General features: G+C 43.8%; 1 protein-coding gene across 3 annotated transcripts in view; it reads right to left on the reverse strand.

Moving 5' to 3' along the window:
* Positions 1–21252, reverse strand: part of REXO1 (RNA exonuclease 1 homolog) — a 176229-nt gene that overhangs the window by 62585 nt on the left and 92392 nt on the right. For all 3 annotated transcript variants that reach the window (XM_033955063.1, XM_033955062.1, XM_033955064.1), the window contains 3 exons: positions 18314–18437; positions 6452–6565; positions 1034–1171 (listed from right to left, as the gene is read on the reverse strand). In XM_033955063.1, the coding sequence (XP_033810954.1) occupies positions 1034–1171; positions 6452–6565; positions 18314–18437 (376 nt within the window). The remainder of the gene's footprint in view (positions 1–1033; positions 1172–6451; positions 6566–18313; positions 18438–21252) is intronic.

Below are 21252 nucleotides of genomic sequence, written 5' to 3' on the forward strand. Positions count from 1 at the left end.
CGACGAGACTCCCCCACTGCTCCAGCCTGTACAACGCTTGCACAGGCCGGCCACGAGTACCTTGCATCTAGAGCACATTGAGCATTTTTTTCCCCCTTAAAAGTGCTTATTGTGCTGAAAAACGTCTTAGCTGTAAATAAAAGTGCTGATTAGATGAGAAAAAAAAATACAAATGGCAGTTTTAAAGGGAATTGAGCCCTTTAGACCGGCACACCTCAGGGTATTTTTTTTTTTCACTTAGTCAGAACAGACTCCATGGCTCTAAAAGCTGGAGGGCTGACCAACCAGGGGGCCAGGCCGCCGGCTGAGGCACCTCTACAAAAATGTGGGGAGATGGAGGAAGGTGGGGAGAGGGACCCAGCATGAGACCCACCGAGTTTAACATCCCCGAGGTCATATAGATCCCTAAATAGGATCCGTTCAAGCTCTATCCGGCACAAAAGGGGAACCCAGGAGTCCAAAACTAAATTCCAACAGTACTAAGAAGGGAGCCAAATTAGTCTTACCACCTGCTTCAATGGAAACTGAGGAAGACTGGATTGCAAGAGGGGAAGCTATCCTGATATACAAGTTTATTCTCAGTCTCCACCTGCTGGTAGCAGTGAGGTATATAGCCCATTCGTAAGGACTATACCAGTCTACCAGGTGCTACAGAAGACACCTTCTCAACTGGCATGCAGAAGGAAAAAACTGAGTAGAGCAGTGCCCGATGATGCAGGAAGGCGGAATTGGAAATGTAGATGCCTTCTGCATTCCTCACATGTGTAGATGCACTATCCACAGGTTCAGAATTCATGTGCTTTTTGCACTGGAATTAACAATTAAAAACTTCAAAGAACCACAAAGGATGCATATTTGAATTTTCAAGGATGTGTGAGACTGTTGCTTTAAAGACTGCCAAGGCAAAGAGTCATCCTTAATATTTCTGAACTATGGAAGATGACGCTCATCTGCGCTTAATATATATCATGACCACAGTCTTTTTAACTGACCAGAGCTGGCTACTAATCATCTTAATAAGAGTGTGTCTTACAGTCAGAAGTCTTTTTCTCTTCACTGGTAAAAAGCATGGCACGACCTGGTTTCTCTGGATATGGCATGGGGTAGCCATTTTCTTTCAGCTGTTCTTCAGTAAGAAGGTATTCTTTCAGTTTCTGATATAAGCCAGCACCTGTGGACACCAAAGGAATGCCAATACCTTTAATAAGTAACAAGAGTACATATCAAAATCAGGGGGCAAGGATGCTGGAAGCACTATGCCATGAAGAGAATATCAGAAGGGTGTATTGAAAGAACTGCTGGATCATTCTTCAGATGGAGTCATAATTATATAGATTAACCACAAGAAGGGAATTTTTTAACAAGGTCAATAATTTCATGTTCATTTTGAAATAATGCATACAAAATGGATTTAAACTTTTACTTTTAAGGTAATTTGCCTGCTTGGATTTTGTATTTGTCACACTAAGCACACTTCAGACTAGAGTTGCACGGGGACAGAAATCAAGCCTGTCCGTCCCCACTGGAATCAAACCCATCCCCACCCGTCCCTATAAACTTCAAAAGTAAACATAGAAACATAGAAATAGACGGCAGATAAGGGCCACGGCCCATCTAGTCTGCCCACCCCAATGACCCTCCCCTACCTTTCTCTGTGAATAGATCCCACGTGTCTATCCCATTTGGCCTTAAAATCAGGCACGCTGCTGGCCTTAATAACCTGAAGTGGAAGACTATTCCAGCGATCAACCATCCTTTCAGTGAAAAAGAATTTCCTGGTGTCCCCATGCAGTTTCCCGCCCCTGATTTTCCATGGATGCCCCCTTGTTGCCACGGGACCCTTGAAAAAGAAGATATCTTCTTCTACCTCGATGCGGCCCGTGAGATACTTGAATGTCTCGATCATGTCACCCCTCTCTCTGCGTTCCTCGAGTGAGTACAGCTGCAACTTATCCAGCCGTTCCTCGTACGGGAGATCCTTGAGTCCCGAGACCATCCGGGTGGCCATTCTCTGGACCGACTCCAGTCTCAGCACATCCTTACGGTAATGCGGCCTCCAGAATTGCACACAGTATTCCAGGTGGAGCCTCACCATGGATCTATACAATGGCATAATGACTTCAGGCTTACGGCTGACGAAACTCCTGCGTATGCAACCTATGATTTGCCTTGCCTTGGATGAAGCTTGCTCCACTTGATTGGCAGTCTTCATGTTCTCACTGACGATCACCCCTAAGTCTCGTTCTGCTTCAGTTCTTGTTAGGATCTCGCCATTAAGGGTGTAAGTCTTGCATGGATTTTGGCTGCCCAGGTGCATGACTTTGCATTTTTTGGCATTGAAGCTGAGTTGCCAAGACCTAGACCAGCGCTCCAGTAGGAGTAGTTCGTGCATCATGTTGTCGGACATTGAATTTATGTCTGTTGTGCTTTTGCCCACTACATTGCTTAGTTTGGCGTCATCAGCAAATAATGTTATTTTACCTCGCAGCCCTTCTGCCAAGTCTCTTATAAAGATGTTGAATAGGATCGGGCCCAGGACCGAGCCCTGCGGCACTCCACTGATTACCTCCGTCATTTCGGAGGGGGTGCCATTCACCACTACCCTCTGAAGCTTACCTCCAAGCCAGTTCCCAACCCATTTCGTCAATGTGTCGCCCAATCCTATAGAACTCATCTTGCTCAGCAACCTGCAGTGTGGTACGCTATCGAATGCTTTACTGAAGTCCAGGTATACGATGTCCAGGGACTCCCCAACATCCAGCTTCCTCGTCACCCAAAGAAGCTGATCAGGTTGGATTGGCAGGATCTCCCCTTAATAAATCCATGTTGACGGGGATCCCGTAGATTCTCTTCGTTCAGGATCGTATCCAATTGGCGTTTGATTAGAGTTTCCATTAGTTTGCACACTATTGATATGAGACTCACCGGTCTGTAGTTTGCTGTCTCCATTTTGGATCCTTTCTTGTGGAGTGGAATGACGTTAGCCGTCTTCCAGTCCAACGGGACGTTACCCGTACTAAGGGAGAGATTGAAGAGCGCAGATAGCGGTTCCGCCAAGACATCACACAACTCCCTGAGCACTCTGGGGTGTAGGTTGTCAGGCCCCATTGCCTTGTTAACCTTAAGCTTTGACAGCTCGCAGTAGACACCGCTGGGTGTAAACTCGAAATTACTAAACGGGTCATCTGCGTCAACCCTTGTCTGTAGCTGAGGGCCGAGTCCTGGCACCTCACGGGTGAAGACTGAGCAGAAGTATTCATTTAACAGTTGGGCTTTTTCCGAGTCCGCTTCTACATAGTCTTCGTCTGGTTTCCTAAGACGTACTATCCCGCCTGAGTTCTTATTTCTGTCACTGATATACCAGAAGAAGGATTTATCTCCTTTCTGGATGTTCTTCGCTAGAGTCTCCTCCAGGCGGAATTTGGCCTCCCTAACTGCTATTTTGATGGCTTTTGACTTGGCCAGATAGACTTCCCTAGAGTCCTGTTTCCCTGATTGTTTGTATGAGATGAATGCTTTTTTCTTCTCCTTGATGAGGTCCGAAATCTCCGCAGAGAACCACTGTGGCTTATTGTTCCTTCGCCGTTTACTTACTGATTTAACATAGCGGTTTGTTGCTTCTTGTATGGTGGCTTTCAAAGTCGACCACATTTCTTCCACGTTATCAGTTTCTGCTTGGCTTTGTAGCGCCTGGTGAACGAAGTCTCCCATTTCTTTGAAGTTTGTGTCCTTGAATTTGAGGACCTTGGTCAGTGTGGTAGATTTAGTGAAACCTTTCCTGAGATTGAACCATACCATGTTGTGGTCACTGAAGGCCAATGTGTCGCCCACCGAGACCTCTGTGACACTTTCTCCATTGGTATCAGGTCCAGTATTGCCTGATCCCTTGTTGATTCCAACACTAGTTGCCTGAGTCTTGCTCCCTTCATAGAGTTTAATAGCCTCCTGCTGCTGCCGGAAGCAGAGAAAAGGGTGTCCCAATCACATCAGGCATGTTGAAGTCACCTAACAATACTGTGTCCCCACGCAAAGTGATATTCTCTATATCTCCGATTAATTCCATATCTAGGTCATCCTGTTGTCTTGGGGGTCTGTATATTACGCCAAGATACAGGCATTTGTCCTTCCCTCTGGCCAAATTTACCCAAAGGGATTCCCCAGTGTAGTGGACATCTGTGATTCTGGTGACCTTAATGTCATCTTTAGTATATAATGCTACACCTCCTCCCATTTTGCCCTCCCTGTCCTGGCGAAGCAAGTTGTAACCCGGTATGACCATATCCCACCCGTGGGAATCCGTGAGCCAGGTCTCAGATATTGCCACCACATCCAGGTCGGCATTCCTCATTTCTGTTTCTAATTCCAGGATCTTGTTTCCCAGACTGTGGGCATTTACGTACATAGCCCTCCATGTTGTATGTTTGTTATGTCTCAGTGGGGATGTTCCCGCTTGAGCTACTTGGACACCTTTAGCATTATTCGCATGTTTTGTACTTTCCCTAGACCCAGAGTTATTTCATTTAATTATGCTACTGGATTAAAGGCTCTGATAGAGACCCATTTACAAATAAGCAAAGACACTTTATTAATTTGGAAATATCAATTGGGAAAATACATACTTTGTAAATGGGTCTCTGCCAGAGATTCTAATGTAAATATAAATACTCCAGCTGAGGAGGACCCCTAAGCTATGTCAGCTGAGGACTTCCTCTGAAGGTGGCTGGGGGTCCTTTATGCCAAGATTGGCAGGCAGCAGTAGCGTCCCTGAGTCACAGATGCTAGCACCTCAGTGGATCAGAAATGCTACCAGTGACTGCTGTGCTTGGTGAAGGTGAGTTCTGTCCATCTTTGGAGGAGGTCCTCAGCTGGTGGTGCTTAGGGATCCCCATCAGCCACAGTAAGAGTCAGCAAGTAGTTCAGCACTGGAGAAATAAAACCAGAAATGCATTTCCTTTTCTTTTGAACACAATACAAAGACATCTGTTATATACATGTCCCAAGCTAACATATTTCAGACAATAAATTCCTTTTTTACCTTTGTTGTCTGGAGATTTATTTTTCCATCAAGTTGGTCCCAGTTTCTCTTTTTTCCGCTTTCCCATCTTCTGCAAATCCTTCTGTTGCTGACCATTGATTCCTCCTACCACGGTCCAGCATTTCTCCCCCTCTCTTTCATTCCTCTCACTGTACAGCATCCTTCCTCCCTCCTGTCCTGGATCAATCTCCCTCTTTCTCCCCTCCCCACTCCTGCATTTCTTCCTCTTTCCTCCATCCCCATGTACAACATGTCTTCCTCTCTTTCTCTCATTCCCTCCCCTTGCTTCAAAGGGAGCTGGGAAAAAGAGCGAGTGATCCTGGGTGCATCTCTCCCATCCCCTCTACTGCCACATCCAACATTTTTCCCTCTCATCCCTCTGACCATGTGAAACATCTTACGTCCCTGCCCACCAGTACCAAGTCCAACATGTCTCCTTCTATCACCCCTCTCCAGCACCATGTCACATTTCCCCCTCCATTCCCTCCACCACTATATCAAACATTCCTCCATTGTGCATCCCTTTCAATCTGTCCCACTGTTCCCTCTCCACCACCATAACATTTCTCCCTCTCATCTTTTTCTTTCCCATGCATTTGTACCTCACTCCTTTCTCTCCCTATGCCCCAAAATTCTCCTCTCTTCCATTTCCCATGTGCACCATCTCTTTACTTCTCACTCACATATTTATGTTCAACAATTTTCCCTTTCTATTCCCTTCCCCACCTGTCTTTCCCTCCCACTCTCCATCCTATATCCCAAGTTCATGCTCCCTCCCTCCTTCTGTGTCCCAATGCACTCCCTCCTTTATCCCAAGTTCATGCCCCCTCTCTCTCCCTTCCTTGGTCCAACGCGCCTGCGTTCACCCCTCCCTCCCTTCTGTGGACCAACTACTTCGGTGCCCACCCTCTAGGTCGGCTGCTTCCTGCCTTCTTTGCAAGGCTCTGCATGCTGCACGTGGCTGACTTGAAGCCTTCCCTCAGACGTCGACTCTGACATTGGAGGGAAAGCTTCTAGGTCAGCTATGGGCGATATGCTGGGAGCACTGCAAGTGCAAGTGTGGAGGGGCAAGTGTAGATGGAGGGCAGGAAAGGGAGGCACACTAAGGTATTCAAGCCCCTCGAGGTGCCTCCAACCCCATGGGATTCTCACAACCCGGGGGAGGGGTCCCCATGACCCCAGGAGCGTCCCCACAGAAATTCCGCAACCACAGGAGGCATCCCCGCGAGATCCCCGTGAACCTAGGGGGCATCCCCATGGGATTCCCAGCATTCCCGTTCCCATGCAGCTCTCTACTTCAGACCCTAAAGGCACTCAATTTGAAGTGGCTCTGCAGGCTTGTGTTGATCTGTGTGCCAAGTTCTACATGCATGCAATGACCCGACAGAAACACTGTTAGAAAAAAAGGAGCATTACCTGTGAAATCCTCATCACGTAGACTTGGAGACCGTATTGTTGAAAAACTGGTCCTAGCTGCAAGCTTGCCTCCCAGCACAGCTTCATGAGACACTAGCTTTTTGCTTATAGACTCTGTGAAAGAAAACAAAATGGGAAGGGAATAAATCATAATCAAGTGAATACAAAAGCAGACCCACTTCTCATGAATATAATAAAGTACTGTCAAACCATCAGCCTAGCAGCATACTTTACCATTCTGTATACAGTTGTCAGTTTAGTAACAATGAGGCACATATGAAAACAGCATTGGGTGCTTGCTTTATAAGGACTATTTCTTAAATCCTAGAACAAAGAATGCCTAACTTTGGATGTTTAAGTCACTATCCTCATTCTGTAACGGGTCTGTAGGGCATAGCCTGAGACACCACTTTCTGTGATCGATCACAGACTCAAACTAAGCTAAGCCAAACTAACATGGGTGCTGTCGTATGCACTGCTGTGCTAAGTCCATATTGCTATTTTCCACTCAGCCTTTATTTGTGAGGTACTGGTTTAAAACAGCCTGAGGCTTCTTGCCTGAAGCTAGTCTATCTGTGGATAAGTAGCAATGGAAGACATAATACTGCATATCAGAACTGAACTCTGGTATACTACTGTAGAGACACTGTACCCTGGACACACCTAGGATCCTGCTTGCCCAATTGGTTTTGTCTGAGCTCAATGATGTTAGCATAACCTATCACAAAGACAGTTTCCAAACTTAGGATAACCAGGTCTGATAATGAAATGTATTGCTTTCCAGAGAAAGATTGCAGACTGGATGGGCCATTTGACCTTTATCTGCCATCATGTTTCTATGTTTGTTTCTTAAGTATTCTGTTTTGCCTGACATTTTACATTTCTTTTCCTGTCCAGGTAGCAGTAGAAGCAAAAAACTCCCTCAGGGCCACTATCGCTATGACCAACTGAATGGTATCTATGCAGAGATGCGGCACTTTCAGTGCAGCACTGACCTTCTTCATTTCCAGAATTGGCCTCCAGTCGTCTGAGCTTTTCTTTGCCACAATGAAGTTATATGAAGTATCTGCTAAAGCCCGATTCTTCATCCAATACCAGCTAAAGCCCGATTCTTCATCCAATACCAGCTCTACAGCATGAAGATCTAGTAGCCTTTGTACCATTGCTTGAACTCCGAGAGCTCTCTACAGCTGGAGAATCAACAAAGAGGTCTGGAATGGAGGCACAAAACTCGATTTTGAACCTTCTTGAATAACTTCTATGACCCAACAGTCTGTGTCTATCTGAGGCCAGACCAACCAAAAGGTCAACAACCTGCCCCCTATCAGGGGGGTGGCCCCTGTCTTGGCAACGTTGTATTCTTTTGGAGTTTGGGGAGTGATGAGATCAGCTGTTTGCTGTCTCCTGCCCGTTGAGCCTCTGTTGTGACCCCTGAAAGGACCTCCGCGTTGACTGGTTTCCCATATAAAGATGGAATCCTTGAGAGTCTCAAAAATTCCCATGTCCTGGACTCCCAGCCATCCGGGATCTGCTGTCTGGCAAGTCCTTAGGGCAATAGTCTGTAATGCTGGCCATCAGGTCATCCAGATCTTTGCCAAATAGCATTTGCCCTTTAAAAAGGAAGCCTGCTCAGAGTGGCTTTCGAGGATGAATCTCCTGCCCACTGTCTGATCCAAAGCATCTGCTGGGTGGAGACAGAATAGGCTGATCCTTTGCTTGTGCCTGATACCATAAAGAGCGTTTACTATATAATTCACCCCAGAGAATTGGGGGTCTTTGTCTTCCTCCAAGGCCAGGATTCGAGACAGTCAGGTGTGGCAATAATGTGCCACAAAGGAAGTCTCGGCTGCTGCCTCAATCCCTAGGGCCAAAGCTTCAAATTCTCTCTTGAGGACCATGCCCACTTTACGGTCCTGAGAATCCTTTAACAGCACGCCACCTTCACTAGGCAAGGAGATTCATTTGGTGACCTGCACCACCAATGAATCCACATTTGGCTGACTAACCAGCTGCTGAAATCCGGAGCCAAAGGGTAAAACTTGGACCTAGTCCTAGCCTCACATAGGGTCCCCTCTGGTGACTCCCAGTGGTCCCTGACTAGCTTTGTGATGTCTGGATTCATAGGAAAGGACGAGGTCAGAGTAACTGAGCTGCTCATAATTAAGCACTTCAACAAAGGAGCTAGAGGAACTTCCAGCTTCAAGTTTTAAAGCGAGGTAGATACGAGGCGTGTTCAATAATTTATGAAAGAAAGTAGCAAGCACGTTGAAACAAGCCTGTGTATGTTGTGACATGTCTCAAGGTTACTCATGCACAGTCAAAGTCTAACATTCCAACAAACAGGATGTCAGGATAGTCATCGTGCGAATCAAGTAAGAAATCGCTAGATTTCTCAAAGAGCTAAATTTCTCACAAAAGAAGGGAAAAAGCCAAAGGAGATCCATGAATACATAACTGAAGTCATCCTACAAAGTAAAAATTTTGGAGAAGGCATTTTAAGTGGGGTAGAGAATCCACTGAAGATGACCCTCATACTGGAAGGCCTGCGGAAGCAACTTCCACAGAAATGTGAAAGAAAGTTGAGGATTTAATTTTGTCAGACAGAAGAATTAAGGTTTCCTGAATAGTTGAAGAAATGGGCATCTCAGTCAGCAGGTACAGTTTGGAAAATAATTCATGAAAAGTTGGGCATGTCCAAGGTCAGTGCAAAATGGGTTCCAAGAATGCCGATGCCATGTCAGAAGGCCACAAGGCTCCAGTACTGTCAGGAGAGCTTGGAGATGCTCTGTGATGACCAAGTGAATTTTTTTTATCGTTTGGTGACTGGAGATGATTCTTGGGTCTATCACAGAGATCCTGAATCCAAAATGGAGTCAATGCAGTGGAAGCACAAGCCATCCCCTACCCCAAAAAAGTTCAAGACAGAAAAATCTGAAGCAAAATCATATCAGCTGCCTCCTGGGATGATGAAGGATTTTTGCTTCTGGAGTTCATGCCATACATCATAACCAGGGAGAGTTATACAAACATATTGAATATTTTGCGGGAGTCAATCAAGGAGAAAAGACGAGGAAAACCCACAGCATGCATGCTGCTGCTTCACAACAATACGCCGGTGCATATGTCAGGACAATCACAGGCTGCCATCCGAGAATATGGGTTTCAGCAGCTGAACCCATCCACCCTACAGTCCTGACCTGGCTCCCTCGAATTATTTTCTGTTCCAAATATTGAAGAAATCTCCCCGTGGACAGTGGTTTTCAAGTTCTGAAGACGTCAAGGAAACTGCGACATCCTGGTTTGAAGGTCAAGTTTCAAGTTTCAAGTTTATTCATATATTTGATTAAACGCTTATCCTAGGATACTAAGCGTTGTACAATAATAATAAAAACTTTTATAGACAAACAAATAAGTCAGACAGTTTTCATACTTAACTAGTAAGACCTTAGTGGTACAGTGGAAGGGGAGGGGGGGAGAACTACAATATTTATCAAGAAAAGATACATAAAAGGAAAGTACATTAGGGTAGGGAAAAATTAACAAATTTGCTGGACTAAATCAAATAGTCAATTATAGGCATCTTTAAAAAGAAAACAATTATTTTCTAAAGGGTTAAAGTTATTGTAGGAAAAGTAGATGAAGTGTATGGAGCTATCAGGGGACTATATTGAAAAATAATTTTTTTGATAACTCTTTTCTTTCCTACTGAGGTAGATAAATTATTGAATGCCCTTCATATTAACCTTTATAAACACAGGTACCACACTACTTTATCCTGAATTAAAAATAAAATTATTTTATCTACCTTTATGTTCTGGCCATTGACTTCTCTGGTTTCTGCTTTCTTCCTTTTAAGTTTCTTTCCAAGATTTTTCTCTCCTTTTGTTTTAGTTTTCTTCAATTTATTTTTCTATGTGTATGACCCGATTTAACTCATTCTTACTATTTAATCTTCAAGTTCCCTCATTTTTACAGTCTACTGGCAGCTTTACATCTTTTTCCCTCACTCTTGGTCTCCTTACTTCTTCTTATTCCCAGTCTTTCACTAACATTGCCATCTTTCTCTCCCCCCTTCTATGCTGTTTGCTCCCTATATCTGCCCATTCTTTTACCTTCCATCATTATCTTCCTCCTTTCTGTCTCTACCCGCCCCCCAAAAAATATCTGCTCATTTCTCTCTCCTCTTCAGCATCTACCTCCCTTCCACACAGTACCTGACTCCTCTCCCCATTTCCATCTAGCATCTCCACACTCTCTACCCCCTTGCATCAGTTATCTCCCTCCTGTCTCTTCCCCCTTCCATAGTCTGCTCCCTCTCTCCTTTCACTTCCCCCTTCCAACCAGGCTTCAGTCTCCCTCATTCTATACAGCTAATTCCTCCCTCCCCTTTCCATCCAGCATCTCCTCTCTCTCCCCTTCCATATAACATCTGTCCCCTCTCTCCCTCACCTTCTATCCAGCATCCTCCTTTCACTTCCCCCATTCCATCATCTCCCTCCTCTGTACCCCACTCACTCAATATCTGCCCATCCTCTCACCATTCTATCTAGAATCTGTTTTCCCACTTCTATACAAACTCTACTTTCCTCTCCCCATCGCAAGCCATTTCCACCAGTTTCTGCCCCCTCTTCTCCCACCCCATTTCCATCAGTGTCTACCCCTCTCCACCCCTATTCCGCTGTCCCACCCAACCCACAAACACCAGCATTTGTTCCCTCTCTCCCCCACTCCACATCCACCAGCATTTGCCTCCCTAGCATCCCCACCGCTGCTACTGCTTCCCCAAAGCAGCAGTGCCAAACAAGCTGGCTGTGGGACCTTCCTATACATATTCACAGCTGCGAGCTTTGCCTCGGAAGAAGTGATGTTGGAGAGGGTAGGCCGGCAGCCACGGTATGTATGGGAAGGTCTCACAACTGATTTGTTTCAGTTTGCCACTGCTGTTTCAGGAAAGCAGCAGCACAAGACGGAAGAGTGATACAAGAGGGGTGCTGGTCCCGACTCCACCAGCTGAATGGTGGGGTTGAATGGCTGTTCGGCATCCTGCTAAAAGGTGTGCGGCCATGCAGTCACACAGCTTAGAAGGAACATTGGTTATGCGCATAACTTAATATAATGGTAACATTAGTGCATATCTGTGAGAGGGGTGTGAATATAGGAGTGGCATGCCAAGCATTAACACATATAACTGGCAGTATTCTAAGACCTCAGTATGTAATGACCTTTTAGCTTAAAACAGCACCCTCACCGACACTCGCCCTGTATCTTAAAGAATCTCCAAACTTTTGCATAAAGGCAGCTTTATGCAGGAAAAGGATAAATACAGAAGAAAATCCCTTAAAGCTTGCAAGTGCTGCTTAGAACAGCTACATCTGTAAAACAAGGGCCTTCTTTAAGATCTGGAGTGAGAGAAAAGCACAAGATTGACACTCACCGGTATATTGGGACAAAACGGCCAACTCCCCTGCCATTTTCTGTAGTATAGACACGCAAACTTTTTCCCCCTTTTGCAATTTTCTACTTAATGGAATTCAGCTTTGATATATTTCTAAAGCTTCCAGGAGGAAGGGAAGACAGTCCTAGTAGCAACCCTTAACAAGATTCATACCGACCTGAATTGCCATGCCTGCCCCTACATTAGGAAGATTTCTTAAAACTGAGAACCTCCATGACAAAATTTTTTTAAATGCCAGACTACAGCTTAAAAGCTACCAGACAACATTCCTGAGGCAAGCTACTATGAATTCAGTGTGTTCACCACACAGCTGCTAAGTGCCTATTACTGTGGGAACAATTTGCTGCCTCAAACTGTTCCCAAAGAGTGAAAAACATGGTGTTCCCACCACTAACCAGCCATTCCCCTGCCAACCCCCACCACCACCACATCAAAGATCAAATAAAACTCCAGTTCCCCTAGTGAAAAAAATAGCACTGCCACGCTAACACTTACCCTTGGAAAATGAAAAGTAGCGCCACTCCTAGTGCAATCATCAGCCAAGGGATTGGCTGAAACAGAAACCTCCTGCCAATAATGCTGACTTGTTTCCTCATGCTCACGGGAGGAGGAAGGGGACATGGTAAGAAACTGGAGTTCCCTCCCAGTTCAATTACCTGAAGGCTGACTTTCCTCATCAAAGAGTAATAATTTTGTTTGGTTTATTGACTGGTGTAAAAAACAAAACAAAACAACCACAACTTTATGCCTTGAGCTTTTCTGGTAAGACTGGATGCACTCTTGTGACTGTAAAAATATTTCTAGGTTGACTTGTTTCTTTTATGGATGTGTTTGCAATGTATTTGGTTTTTTTTTAATTTTTATTAGCTATGTGATTTGTACTTCATCTTGGATAAAAGCAGATTATAAACAATAAACCTGAAGAAAACTGAACAAACTGAAGATGAAAAGAATAAAGGGGGGGGGGAAGAACATGGATTCTTCCAGGTATCATCAACTGTGGAGTATCCTTTTCAGAAATTTCTTCCATCTGCTCAATTGGATGACCAGTGCTGAAGACAAAGATCACTGGCTATCTGAAGCTGAAGAGATCCTACAGTATGAGTGTGAACATGCAGCTCTTTATTTTCTGTCTCCATCTGCTGGCTGACAGGCTAAACAGACTGAACTGGTCTAGTAAGGACAAAAGGGAAATTTATATTTCAGTACCTTTTATATTTCAGTACCTTTTAGATAAGAAGGCCATGACAGTAGCTCTTTTTCACCGAGATCCATTCCTCCTTGAGCTCAGGGAATGTAGTATATCAACTTACCCTGATTGTTACTTATGATGCCTGTTGAAGGTTTCTGGGTCTCACGGTGTCTTGTCAGGTAGAAACTAATGTTTAAGCTATCATGTTGTGACTTTCTTCAGCATATGCTGTGAGGTCTGAAGTTTTGTCTTTATATAGTAGGTCTTCAAACCCAATTAGTTGGGGCTTGAGGTGAATAAGGAAGGAAAGTCCATTGGTCATCTTTCTGAATTTTGGCAGGAAAGTCAGTTGGTCACAAATTTGAATTCTGTTGAGAAAATCAGTTGGCCTCTTTTTCCCCATAGAATAGAAAAGTCTCTGGTAGGTTTAAAGATGTTCTCCCCATGAAGGTGGGACTTTTCCATGGTCTGCAAAGTCAGACGAAAAGCTCATAGCTCCAAACAACTGATGGATAATTTACTGTGAGTGACTTCTGGCCCTGAACCGGTGTACAGGACAGCATCGATTACCATCGTCACCCTGGATGACATTTGAAGGAGCCAGCCTCCAACAAACATTTGGATAACATTTGTAGAGGCTCCAACAGAAGCTCTTCTGTGACTCTGTTGTAGCGAGATCAACTGTGGGGACTAGTGGGACCACAGGGAATACAGGAGGGTACATATGTGTCCTTGATTAAGGGACTACATCTATGGTTGCCATTGACCCCAGAATCTGGAAGTAGTGTCAAGTCATATGAGCTGATATCGTCAAGCGGTTCGTAATTTGTTCCCTGAGCTTCTGTTGGTTTGGCTCTGGAAGCCGGAGAGGGCTCTCTGCCTTGTTGAACCCAACTCCTAAGTACTCTAGGCACTGAATCAGCTCTAAGTGACTCTTCTTGAATTTGACTATCCAACCCAGGTCTTGAAAGAGGCAGACCACTGGTATCACCGCTTGCTCCTCTTCTGATTTGGACTGGACCCTGCTCTATCAGTTGTCCAAGTATGGATGCACTTGTATCCCTGCTTTCCACAGGTGCGCTACCACCACTAACATTACCTAGGAGAGGGTGTGAGGTGCTATGGCTCAACCGAAAGGCAGGGCAGAGAACTGGAAGTGCCTTTCCAGGACATGGAATCTCAAGTACTTTCTATGGTCCAGAAAATGGGAATGTGAAAATAGGCCTCCATCCAATCCCAAGAGGCTAGAATTCCCTCGGCACCTCTGCCACAATGACTGAACACACAATGTCCATGCAGAAGAGAGGAACTCTTAAGGCCACATTTACTAACTTCAGGTATAGAATTGGTCTCCCGTTGTCTGAGCCTTTGTTGGACCCTATGAAGTATATGGACATCCAGAATTCAGCTGTATGACTCATATTCCGGGAGAGCCGCTATATTCACATTACCACTCTCCTAAAGTCACTTCATTGGCTTCCCATCCGTTTCTGAATACAATTCAAACTTCTCTTACTGACCTACAAATGCACTCACTCAGATCTCTCTTCACTTATCTCCTCCTATGTTCTCCCTCCACCCCCCCACCCCGTGAGCTCCGTTCAGCTGGTAAGTCCCTCCTATCTGTGCCCTTCTCTTCAACTTCCAACTCCAGACTCCATCCCTTCTACCTTGCTTCGCCATATGCTTGGAACAAGCTGCCCAAATCCAAAAGCGGGCTCCGTCTCTGGCAGTGCTCATGGCCCAGTTAAAAGCCCACCTCTGAGTGTGCTTTCAACTCCTAACTCCTCTCACCTTGGGTTCTGCATCCCCAACCCTATATGTCACGTCTGTCTGTCCAAGTTAGATTGTAAGCTCTTCCAAGCAGGGACCATCTATAAATGTCAAAACGTACAGCGCTGCATACACCTTTCAGTGCTATATAAGTGATAAGAAGCTGTAAGAAGTAAGAACATAAGAAGTTGCCTCCGCTGAGGCAGACCAGAGGTCCATCTCGCCCAGCGGTCCGCTCCTGCGGCGGCCCATCAGGCCCATTTCCTGAGCAGTGGTCCCTGACTATCCCTATGACCTACCTCTACTCCTATCTGTACCCCTCAATTCCTTTATCCTCTAGGAACCTATCCAAACCTTCTTTGAAGCCTTGTAACGTGCTCCGGCCTATCACCGCCTCCGGAAGCGCGTTCCATGTATCCACCATCCTCTGGGTGAAAAAGAACTTCCTGGCGTTTGTTCTAAACCTGTCCCCTTTTAATTTCTCCGAGTGCCCCCTTGTACTTGTGGTTCCCCATAATTTGAAAAATCTGTCCCTGTCTATCTGTAGTATGAGTCTCAGCAAGAGTTCCAACAAACTGCCACATTGGTCATAAGTTTGCCCTTCCCCTTAAAGAGCATTTGGCCTGTAAACAGAAGCTTGCTCAAAATGGCTTTAGATGCTGAATCCCCTGCCCATTGTCTGATCCAGAGTATTCTGCGGGTGGAAATTGAATAAGCAAAAAACTTGCTTAGCACTCTGATAATGTCATAGCATATTGGCCACCTAATCCACTCCTGCCAGAACTGGGGGCATACAACAACATTTGTGGAATCTATCGTAACTTAGTATGGCAAGCACTTGCCACAACGGAGACCGCCACTGTGGCCTTAGTCCCCAGATCCAAAATTTCAAATTGTCTGTTAAGAATAAAAACCATCCTTCAGTCCCTCCTTCACTAGGTAGAGAAGTAGGTTTGATAGCCTGCGCCATCAGTGTGTCCACTTTAGGCAGCACAAAGAGCTGTTGAAAATCAGGATCCATGGGGTAAAGCTTAGACACTTTATTAGCATCTCACAGAGAACCCTCTGGGTTGTCCCAATGCTCTGTGAGTAACAGCATGAGGTCTGGATGCGAGAGAAAATATGTGGTCAGAGACCTGGCACTGCTCATAAATGAGCACTAAGTAGCCAGGGTCTGCAGGGGTTTTAACTTTAAATTCCTACAATTAATCCATAATAATCTCCAACAATGTGGATACCTTAAAAATCCGGCACACTTTGGGGGTCCTCTATCACACCTCTTGACTGACTGTCTTAGCCTGAGAACCAGAGTCCCACAGGAGTGACTGTTCATATAATCAGACCTGGAATCTCACCAGTCTCTATCTGACTGGCTTTTTGGGTCTTGCATATCCTCCTTTTCGAGGGGGGGGGGAGGAGTGCTCTTTGAGGGAAACCCCCTTTAGCACAGCCCCTAAAATGCCTGTAGATAGCGCAGGCAAACTCCAGCCATTTAAGTATGCTTTCAACTGTAAGCTAACAGTCTGGGGTAAAACCCTTTGTAGAGACCCAAAAGACTCCTGTAGAGACTCATCTTGACCTCTCCTGGGCTCCCCAGTGACCATGCTTCTTCATTTCACAAAGTCACTATTTAGAGGATCTGGTAGGAAATTCTTCTCAGTCAGCCAGCCAGCTCAAAACTGGCCTGATAAAGGGGTAGTAAGGCCTGAGGAGTCCATCTCTATCAATTTTAAGCAAAATAGAGGAGTTTTGAGGTAGATTGAGGCTTTTTAAAAAAAACAAAAAAAACAAAGCAGGAAATCCAAGATGGCCACCACAGCAGCAATTTTGGCACAAAAAACAGCTCGGAAAAACTACCCTGAGGGTCAAAAAATTTCAAAATGTGGATTGTCCCCAGTGACCCTCCAAAATGGGAATTTCAGAAACCTCCCTTCTCCCCCTCCAACTTCCCTGTAGGCTGCAAATAGCCTGTACTTACAGTTCTGTGTTGGTGCCTGCCTGCTTCAGCTAAACTTCAGCTGATAAAGATGGAGATGACTTCTGCTTCTGGGCTGGATTCTGCATATCCAAAAGTTGTGATCTTCAGGCTGTCAGTCAGGCCGAAGCTAGACCAAGACCTCAACCCCCAAAAATCCAAGCGACACAAAAGGGAGAGCAAAAATGCAACCAGCACCCGTTTTTGCCTTTAGACTGTCACGGGGCCAAACAGCCTGCGTTCAAGCTCCTGATAAATCAGGGATGTGAGTTAGCTTCCAGGTAAATGGACCCTAAGTATAAGAACATAAGAATTGCCATATTGGGACAGACCGAAGGTCCATCAAGCCCAGTATCCTGTTTCCAACCGTGGCCAACCTCAATGGTTGCCTGCAAGCTGCAGGCAACTACAGAGAAAGTCTGCGTCCTCTCCAGGCAGAGCTGTCCCAAAACAACTGGCATCCTCTAGGCACAGATGCCTCAAAAATTTGGAGAAACCCTGAGAACAACAAAGTTATCAGCAGAACAGAAAAAAATACACTTACAGAAGGAAAAACTAAAGGTGGCAGTATAGTCCATTGGAAAAGGAGGCAGAACTGAAAGATGTGATTAACATCCTTCTGCAACAGTTCGTGGGAAAGGGGAATCCTTTGCACAACATATTTTGATATCTCTGTTTTGTTTCTGTATAAAGCTATGTGTATATATTCAGCAGGTTCAATTACAACATATGACACATACATAAAAGAGCAATTCTATGCTGCCAAGTCTATAGTAGCACTTAGGTGCGACTAAGCTGTTATACAATACTAGTGCAAAACCATTTATGGCAATTGAATGGCTGCTGTTAAGTTGACACGTCTAAGTGCACCATACAATTCTCTACAGTTGTATCAAATACCATATTTTACTATTTGGCTGAATATGAATAACAGGCATCGAGCTTTAACACAAATAATAAAAGAAACAACATGGATTATTTGCATTCGAATTTAAATTGCTATTCAGCTGAATATGAATAATATATTCAGGGCCAAATCGAATATTTGGTATAGCCCTAAATTGCACATAACATAGTGCATTGTGACTACCCATGGTCCAGCCAAGCTCTTCCCACATGGACCCCCTCAAAGTTGCGCTCAAAGTGACTTTGGCACATACTTTATAGAATAGTGCCTAGTACTTATACACTTAAATGCCAATTATTGGTGCCTATTGCCTGTGTAAGTGCTATTATTCTATGAACTATGCCTACCAAGTTATAGAATAAGGGGAGAATCTTTTATGCAGCTAGTTTAAGCATATATTCTATCTACATTTGGCTAATATTTCTCTCAATATTTCTTGACTCAGAATAAATTTTTAGTTTCTAAGCCGCTACATAACAGCTGGTTAAGAAACTATTTTGCTTTGCAGAGTGTCCCTGACAATCTGAACACTCAGGAAAAGGTTCATGTCTGTTACCCACTGTTTATGGAAGGTGGAGAATTAGGTGCTAGAGTGCGTAGTTTCTTGAGTGTGTTCACAGCTACATTCAAGTAGATGTTGCGGCTTGTGCTGCGATCATAAGCAATCTTTTCCTCAGAGAGTGCCTGCAATTAAGGAGAATAGCGTGAGGCACTATTTTCTTATTCTAGTAATGCCCAAATTTCTACTGATGTTTTCTGTCTAACAGTGACAGAACAGCTGGGTGTAGAATATGGAAAAAGTAGATCTTAAGGGCATTGTCTCTGGCAACCAGCAGATAAAGACAAAGTAACAAAATAGTTCTGTGTAATTTGCCCCTAAGAGCACCATGAGGGCTTAGATACTCAGTACTTTGACTAACAAAATAACTTATGATGTTCTGTTTTCTCATGGGTCCTCCTCTCCATTTCAGTGGTAATACTTAACGTATCCCTGTAAATATATCTTCGATGTAAATAATGTGGCAAGTCCAAACATGATACAGCAACAAATTGAAGCAGAGTATTCACAAAATAGAAGAAAATATTAAGAGAAAATGATGTTAGGATAGGCATAGGCTTCTGGATTTGTCCTGTAATTGGTAGCATGCAATGTTGCTACTATTTGGGATTCTGCCAGGTACTTGTGACCTGGAATGGCCACTATTAGAAACAGGATACTGGACTAGATGGACCACTGGTCTGACTCAGTATGGCTATTCTTATGAGTTCTTATAACTGGTCTGGTGAGACTTAAGAAAGAAAATGAACAGGTAAGACCTAATTTCTCCTTCCTTAGCATCTTCTTGAAACCTCAAAAAGGTACCTCAACCACAAGGAAAAAAACTCTTCCTGGAGAACAAGGAGAATCAGAGGAAAGGAACTTGAAGCCTTCCATGTATTCCCTAACTTCAAATCCAAATCCAGCTTTTTGTTTTTATGCTGAAAGGAAGTTTAGCTTAGCCTATCCAGTGGGATCTGGTTGAGGAACATATTGGTTTATGCAGCCCAGATATGCATGGTGTTTCCTCACCATCAGCTGGAGACAGAGAAATAATGAGAATTTAAGCCTGCACAGTGCCCTTAAGGGGTGAATCACATAAAAATGTTTGTTTTTCTGTCTCCATCCACTTCTCATTCTCTCCTTCAAAGCCCAAAATACTAAAGAACCTGCTTTCATCCACAAGCATCTCATTCCACACAATCCACTTAGAACACTAAGATCCACTACTCAACATCTTCTTCACATGCCCTCCTTGAAGATCATCAGTATTCGTCGGACCACGTCATTTGCCATTACTGCTCCCACAATCTGGAGCTCCTTACCAACTCATATAAGGGCAGAAATCAATCTAGATAAATTCAAAGGAAGTTTAAAATGCTTCCTCTTCAAAGATGCTTACAAAAGCTGATTCTGTCCTCAGATCGCTCTGATCTACTTATACTCCGATTTCTCCCCTTCAGTTTTTACCTTCATTGTATACTTTTCTTTTAAATATTGTAGTTCTCCCCTCTTTCCTCTTGTTTTATTATACGTTATGTCTGTATGGTTTGTTATATTGACTGTTTTATCTGTATTGTTCTAATTTGACTCTTGATTGTTTCCCTTATTTTTTAATGTAAAATGCTTAGAAGTTATGATTGGCATTTTATCAAAATTTTAAAGAACCCAATTAAGAAAGAATATCAAAGATACTAAGAATAATATTCTTTCAAATAATATATAAGAGAATTAAGAGCAGGCCAATGGCAAATGCTATCGAAAATATTTGAATAAGTGAAAGAGTGTCCTCAGTATCACAACTCTAATATGGGGGGAACCAACCCCTAAATAGAGTTGTCACAAGTTAAACTTTGATGGGTAATATTTGTAATACATCCCAGGAACTCTCCAATAGCGAAGTGCATGAAATGTTTAAATAAAGGTGAAAATTTTTTTTTTATATATAAAGCCACAACAGTCCGTTCTTAAGTCAATTATATATAATCGTCCAAAATCAAATGCCAAAAAATCTGTAATAAACCGCAAAGTTGGAGTTGGATTCAAGAAAAAAATCATAACTTATCTTGCATGAAAAGCTTGAAAGCATGCTCAATTTCAGTCCAACGGCACTCCGTTTTGGGAGGACACAACCCCCCCTTCCTCAGAAACCATGGCACTGCTGAAGTTCTAATAATAAATCACCAGCTAGAGCGGCAAATTGAGAATGGCGCTGAGGGTGGAAAAGCGCACTCTTTAAACAGGAATACAAACATCAAAACGTAAAAGTGATGATGACATGGAGTTAAAATCAAAATCAGCTGGAAACCCAAAAAAAGTGAAATGGCACAGTTCCATTCAATGAAGTCATTTAAACCTCCCAGGTGCATGGATTGGAGCTCGAAAATCCAGTATTATTCCCTAAGTTGGAGTCGAGACAATCTATCTCTGTTATAACCCTCTGATATCTGCTCGATGATACACCATCTCAAATCAGAAAAATTATGGTTGCATTCCATACAATAGGGCACCATGTGAGAAATTATGGATTTGATGTTAATTCTACTCCTGTGCTCAATCAGCCTCGTTAGTATAGTTCATTGCATGCAACCTACCAACGAGCAAAGGCAGACAATGATGTAAATTAAACTGGTAGATTTGCAATTAGTAACACTTCTTAATCTTTAAGTTTTGGTTGTGCTGGGATTAGTCCACGTATCACCAATAAGAGCATTATTACAGATATCACAGTGTCCACAAATGTCATATTGACTTCTATGATGTTTGTCTCCTGAGGCCGAAGAAAAACCAGAATGTACTATGTAATCTGTCCTATTAATCTCTTTCTCCTCAACAACGCATTTCCGGTCCTATTAACTCTCCTCTTCCCCCCTCTTAAATTCAATCAATTTGTACCTCGCTTAATCTATTGTAAACCGCATAGAACTTAACGGTATTGCGGTATATAAACTGTTATTATTA

Source organism: Geotrypetes seraphini, chromosome 8 (genome assembly GCF_902459505.1).
Source record: "Geotrypetes seraphini chromosome 8, aGeoSer1.1, whole genome shotgun sequence".
Lineage (NCBI taxonomy): Eukaryota > Metazoa > Chordata > Amphibia > Gymnophiona > Dermophiidae > Geotrypetes > Geotrypetes seraphini.